General features: G+C 37.7%; 1 protein-coding gene across 1 annotated transcript; it reads left to right on the plus strand.

Annotated features, from left to right (window-relative positions):
• The first annotated feature begins 5076 nt into the window (after positions 1 to 5076).
• LOC107045650 lies at positions 5077 to 6162 on the plus strand. Its single transcript, XM_015267980.1, has one exon. It carries the CDS (start codon positions 5077 to 5079, stop codon positions 6160 to 6162), a length of 1086 nt encoding a protein of 361 aa, XP_015123466.1.
• Positions 6163 to 6560: the final 398 nt, after the last annotated feature.

Here is a 6560-nt window from a genome sequence, read left to right on the forward strand (position 1 = left end):
CTTGTTCGAATAGCTCCACTAGGCTTGTACCACATTCGATGAGCATTCGTACTCCGTATGATATTACCATAAGTATGTTTATCAGTTGCGGTTATGAGACTCATGTTAGGTGACTTCTTAACGATCAATTCAATTAGACCAGGAGTTAATGTATATTTCTCACCCTTAAGGTTCATTGAATTTCCATGAAAAGTGACCGCAGAATCACTAATCTTCATATTGTTTTTCAAAGAACGAACACCATATTCTGTATCCAAATCAGTCTTCTCACGCTCTGTATCGTATCGATCTAAATATGTTTGAAGAAGCTTTTGTGAAGCTATAGGGGATTCCTCCTTGTTTGACGAAATACGATCAGTTGGAGTCATAGTTTTTATTGGGGATATTTTTTTTACAGGGGTGCTTGTAAATGTGCTATCTAAATCAGATGAGAGTTCTTCTAGAGATTCATATCGAGAAGGACTCTCATAGTCATCATTCATATCTATCTGCATTCGAACAGGAGTACCAGCTATTTTCCTCTTTCTTCGCTTCTTATTTGAAGATTCTTTCATTACTGATTGATCCACCAATTTCTCGAGCGGAGTTATTACTGGTTTGAGTACTTCACTCATAACTTTCTCAGTGGTTTCTCTACCCAATTTTATCATTTTATGCTTGCGGCGAATGGCATCACTCGCTTGAGTGATATTCCGCAAAATATTCGTATCCTTCTTCAAATTTTGGCTCTGCATGTTAACNTTTTCCATAAACATGACGTAAGAGGTACTTCTCATCTGCAGCAGTGACATCTTTGGGTTTCATACGGATTGTGCGATGTTTAGTGTCATTATAAGACTGAACAAGATTTTTGACTATAGGAATCCACTTGTATGTGCCTTGTAAACTGAATTGTTTCCACATTTTTTNTGCATGTTAACACTTGTGTAGTCATACAACAACTATTCTCAATTCCTTTGAATAGTGTATATTTATCTTTTCATGAAGCAATCGAATCCTTTTCGGTACCGACCCTCATTGAGTTCACTATCTTTGTCAATGACAACGAAACTATATTTGCTTTCATTCCAGCATTTCGCACACAAATCTTTGAATTCTGTGAAGGACATGTCAGTATTAACGTGATCCTCATAGATGTGCTTCAAATTCATCTCGTCTTGCCGGAAAAGTATCAGTAAATTTGTGCTGTCACGCACAAGATGTTGTGGTATACGAGCATATGTTTGACATAGATAGAAACTATCAACATCCCTATGTCGCCCCATACAGAAAAATGCTCGCATATTATCTTGTTTTTCACATGCCACATCATCAAAAATCATGATAGAATTTGGTCGAATGTTTTCTGGTCTAATAACTACATCGTGTTCACTATACGCAAAATAGCCTATTCCCTTTATGCCAGAAAGTAAACGTTTGAGAAATTGATATTTTGATTGATTTAAAGATTTTGAATATACATAGATATTCTCAAATTTTAAACCATTAGGATGAACTATGAGAGCCAGTAGAGCGTTCGTCTTTCCACAATTTGAGGGTCCACAGATAACTGCTCGTACACTATTAGGTAATAGAGGCCCATGACGCTTTTTCTCACTCTTCTTTTGCATCAGGTTGTCGAAATTCATTATTTGGAGTTGTGTATTCTTCTTCTTGAATTTCATGATTAATGACTGGNCTATCCACCAACTCATTTGGATCATCCCAATATACATAGTCCATTTTTTTCGGTTANCCATGACGCTTTTTCTCACTCTTCTTTTGCATCAGGTTGTCGAAATTCATTATTTGGAGTTGTGTATTCTTCTTCTTGAATTTCATGATTAATGACTGGTCAGAAATCTATAAATATTGCTCATTTATAGATATCGGTGCCATTCACTCGCTAGTAGTTAGCATTGGATCATCATCACAACCACCCTGTCTTAAAAGCGTACACATGTTCAATCAGCGAATCATTCAGTTCCATATCCCTTCATGTTCTAGCAATGACTGGCACACAAACTTATAAATACCCACTATTTATCTCATCACTCTTCAGTTCTTATTTGAACATGAAAGGATACAAACGCAAGAGAAGGGGTCAAGGTAGAGGTTTAGTGAACAGTCTCATCAATAAACTTCCTGTTGAATTACATATACCAGGCTACCAGTATTGTGGTCCTGGGACAAAATTACAGCAACGATTGAAGCGGGGCGATCCTGGCATAAATCCACTTGACGCAGCCTGTAAAGAGCACGATATAGCCTACTCGAAAAATCGAGATAATCTAACTGCACGACACGAAGCGGATAAAATTCTTACGGAGAGAGCTTGGAAACGAGCTTTATCGAAGGATGCAAGTTTGGCTGAAAAAGCTGATGCTTGGGGTGTAGCTAATGCAATGAAAGCGAAAACCTCTCTCGGAATGGGCATAAAAAAAATCGTGGTCGAGGGGTTGCGAGAAAGAAGACGAGAAAGAGGAAACCTGGTGGCGCTATGAAGAAGAAGGTCTCCTTGAGACAAATTATTCGAGCTGCTAAGACTTCCATGCGTCCAGGAAGCGACGCTATCAAATTGGCTCTCAAAGGGGCACGTGAAGCAGTGAAAGAAGTTGGTGGTAGAAAGCGAGTGCAATCACCTCGTATCTTACCTGTACCAGCCAAAATTGGGGGTGTATTATCCTTCCTCATACCTCTTTTTGCCGGTTTAAGTGCCACTGGCGCATTGGCAGGTGGTGCTGCGGGCATTTCAAAAGCCATTAATGATGCTAATGCAGCTAAAAAAGCACTACAAGAGAGTATAAGACATAATCAAACAATGGAGGCGATTGCATTGGGCAAGGGTTTATATTTGAAACCTTATAAAAAAGGCTTAGGTCTCCATTTAAAAAACGCATAAAGCTACCACACCGAGCCCTCACCGACGCTGATTTGTTGAAATACGCCAAAGTCATGAAAATTCTACACTTTCGTGGGGTGTACATGAGGAACGAAATGCCTAAGACTGGCCCACACAAGTACGAATCAGCGATCGTCAATCTCGATGATAAAGATAGACCTGGGATGCATTGGGTTGCATACAAAAAACGAAAAAATGAAATTCTTTATTTCGATAGCCTTGGTAATCTTCAACCACCTCAAGATTTGATGAATTATTTCGGTGTTGGTAGCATTGTAAAATATAATCATGAACGGTGTCAAGAGTATGATACAGTGGTATGTGGGCACTTATGTCTCAAATTTCTCGATGGAGAATTGATATAAAATCTGAATACATCGTTTTATAGACATCAGTTGAATGTTGACGATGATGAGTGGATCTTTCACCTTAACACTGTCAGGCACCTCCTCAGTGCTGGAGGCTCATTATTTTCCTCCCATTGAATTATCACCTGTGAAGAGTTTTACTCTGGGACTTGCTGAGCTACTAACCTTCAATTCTATCCCCAACATTGACATTGGAAACAATAAATTTTATGTTGGTGATAAGGTCATTGAGATACCAACAGGAAGCTATGAAATTGAAGATATCGAAAATTATTTGGTGGAGAAACTTGCTGAATATGGCATATCAATTAGCCTTAAGCCTAACAATAACACTTTGAAAAGTATCATCAAGTGTAGCCATCCGATAGATTTTGACAAAGAAGATTCTATTGGTCGTTTACTGGGATTTGCTCCAAAAAATCTTATACCTCATGTCACTCATGAATCCGATTTGCCAGTGACAATTCTCAAGGTCAACTCACTGCGAATTGAATGCAACATCACTACTGGAGCATACATCAATAAACAAAGAGTACACACTATACATGAATTTTTTCCCACGGTCCCACCAGGATATAAGATCATTGAAGTACCATCAAACATCATTTATCTTCCAATCGCTGTACAAGCAATAGATCATCTCCAACTGAAAATTGTCGATCAAGAAGGTCAACTGGTGAATTTCAGAGGAGAAGTTATAACAATAAGACTGCACATAAAAACGTAATATGGGTATTGTTTTCAATACCAAGTCGGGAGGCAGTTATAAAAGTGAGCCATCATTCCCAATCCGAAACAGTCAACGAAAACCGCTCAAGGTGTTAACATCACAGAATATCAAATTCCTAAAGAGTTTAGGTCTCAAACTTCGAAAAAGAAGACAGTAAAAAGAAAAATTCGTACATTTTTCTGTTTCTGCATCATCAACTGCCATGGAAGAAATCCTGGAATTCAAAAACCCATCATTTTTGATGAATCTATTGCGCACTATGAAATTCATGCGCATCAGCCATTTGCGTCAGCGACTTTCAACAACAATGATGAAATTCGTATCGCTGTTCAACATCGACTTATGCTTGCTTCCATGTAAGAGTTCAATACATATACATGGACGTTTAACTAAACCCAGTGGAGAAGCTGTTACTCACACGAGATTAGTGAATTGTGCTATTCTTCACTTGTTTGAGGAGATACGTTATGAACTCAATGCTATTGAGATTGATAAAAGTAAGAACGTTGGTATCACAACACTTATGAAATGNGTCAACTCACTGCGAATTGAATGCAACATCACTACTGGAGCATACATCAATAAACAAAGAGTACACACTATACATGAATTTTTTCCCACGGTCCCACCAGGATATAAGATCATTGAAGTACCATCAAACATCATTTATCTTCCAATCGCTGTACAAGCAATAGATCATCTCCAACTGAAAATTGTCGATCAAGAAGGTCAACTGGTGAATTTCAGAGGAGAAGTTATAACAATAAGACTGCACATAAAAACGTAATATGGGTATTGTTTTCAATACCAAGTCGGGAGGCAGTTATAAAAGTGAGCCATCATTCCCAATCCGAAACAGTCAACGAAAACCGCTCAAGGTGTTAACATCACAGAATATCAAATTCCTAAAGAGTTTAGGTCTCAAACTTCGAAAAAGAAGACAGTAAAAAGAAAAATTCGTACATTTTTCTGTTTCTGCATCATCAACTGCCATGGAAGAAATCCTGGAATTCAAAAACCCATCATTTTTGATGAATCTATTGCGCACTATGAAATTCATGCGCATCAGCCATTTGCGTCAGCGACTTTCAACAACAATGATGAAATTCGTATCGCTGTTCAACATCGACTTATGCTTGCTTCCATGTAAGAGTTCAATACATATACATGGACGTTTAACTAAACCCAGTGGAGAAGCTGTTACTCACACGAGATTAGTGAATTGTGCTATTCTTCACTTGTTTGAGGAGATACGTTATGAACTCAATGCTATTGAGATTGATAAAAGTAAGAACGTTGGTATCACAACACTTATGAAATGTTTGATATCACAAACTCCAAGTCAAGCTGCTTTAATGGAAAATGCTGGTTGGACACTCAAAAATTATGAATCTATGATCATTGATGATGATGGTTATTTTGATATTTCCATTCCATTGAGTATGGTATTGGGGTTCGCTGAAGATTATGGACGAATCATCGTCAACGCTAAGCATGAGTTAGTCCTCACAAGAGGAAATACTGATGTGAATGCAATTATCCAGCAACCAGCGGCGGGAGTTGCAGCTGAAACATTCAAACTCTCTCTCGATAGGATAGAGTGGATGATTCCCTATATCAAAGTAGCTGATTCTAGGAAAATCAATTTGTTGAATTACATCTCTAAGGATGCACCTATTCCGATCAGTTTTCGAGCTTGGGAATTATATGAGTACCCACTTTTACCAGGTACCTCTAAACATGTCTGGGTGGTGAAATGTTCAACACAACTGGAGAAACCTCGATATGTCATTGTGGGATTTCAAACTAACCGCAAAAATCAAGCTAATAAAAATGCTAGCCGTTTCGATCATTGCAATATTCGTGATATAAAGCTCTTCCTCAATTCACAAAGTTATCCCTATGGTAATTTGAATCTTGATATCCCTCATAATCAATACGCTTTGCTTTATGATGTATACACTAGTTTCCAGAATTCTTACTATGGTAAACAGGCTGAGCCGCTTTTAAGTCGAGCCGATTTCCTAATATATGCCCCGGTCATTGTTATTGATTGTTCAAAGCAGAATGAATATCTCAAATCTGGACCGGTAGATATTCGTCTTGAGTTCGAATCAGCTAATAATTTTCCGGCACAAACGGCAGCCTATTGTTTAATTTTGCATGATCGTATAATTGAGTAAAATCCAATTAGTGGAGGTGTGAAAAAATTAATTTAGACATACAATAATTATTGGTACCAATTTATTTTATAATATAAAAATTATCAATAAAGGACAAAAAAGTATTTATGTGTATGATTATTTATAGAGAATCTTTTTTTGTTTCTTAAACTTTCTCCATTGACGTAGTTGATGCAGCTGGCGGTGTCGTCTTTGTCCATTTCTTCCTCGCCTATACTCATCACGAGTCCGTTTCTCGGTAGAAGAGAGTTTATCACTATCGTTGATATTGGATGATGTACTAGATTCGTTTTCTTCTTGATTTGAGTAACTGATTTTAATCCTTTCTTCAACTCCCAATTGTCTATGACGTTGAACAAGTTTGAAATTTCCTTGTAAATTGAGAAAATCTTGGAGGA

The sequence above is a fragment of the Diachasma alloeum genome, unplaced genomic scaffold, assembly GCF_001412515.2.
Source record: "Diachasma alloeum isolate Michigan unplaced genomic scaffold, Dall2.0 Dall_scaffold_00181, whole genome shotgun sequence".
Lineage (NCBI taxonomy): Eukaryota > Metazoa > Arthropoda > Insecta > Hymenoptera > Braconidae > Diachasma > Diachasma alloeum.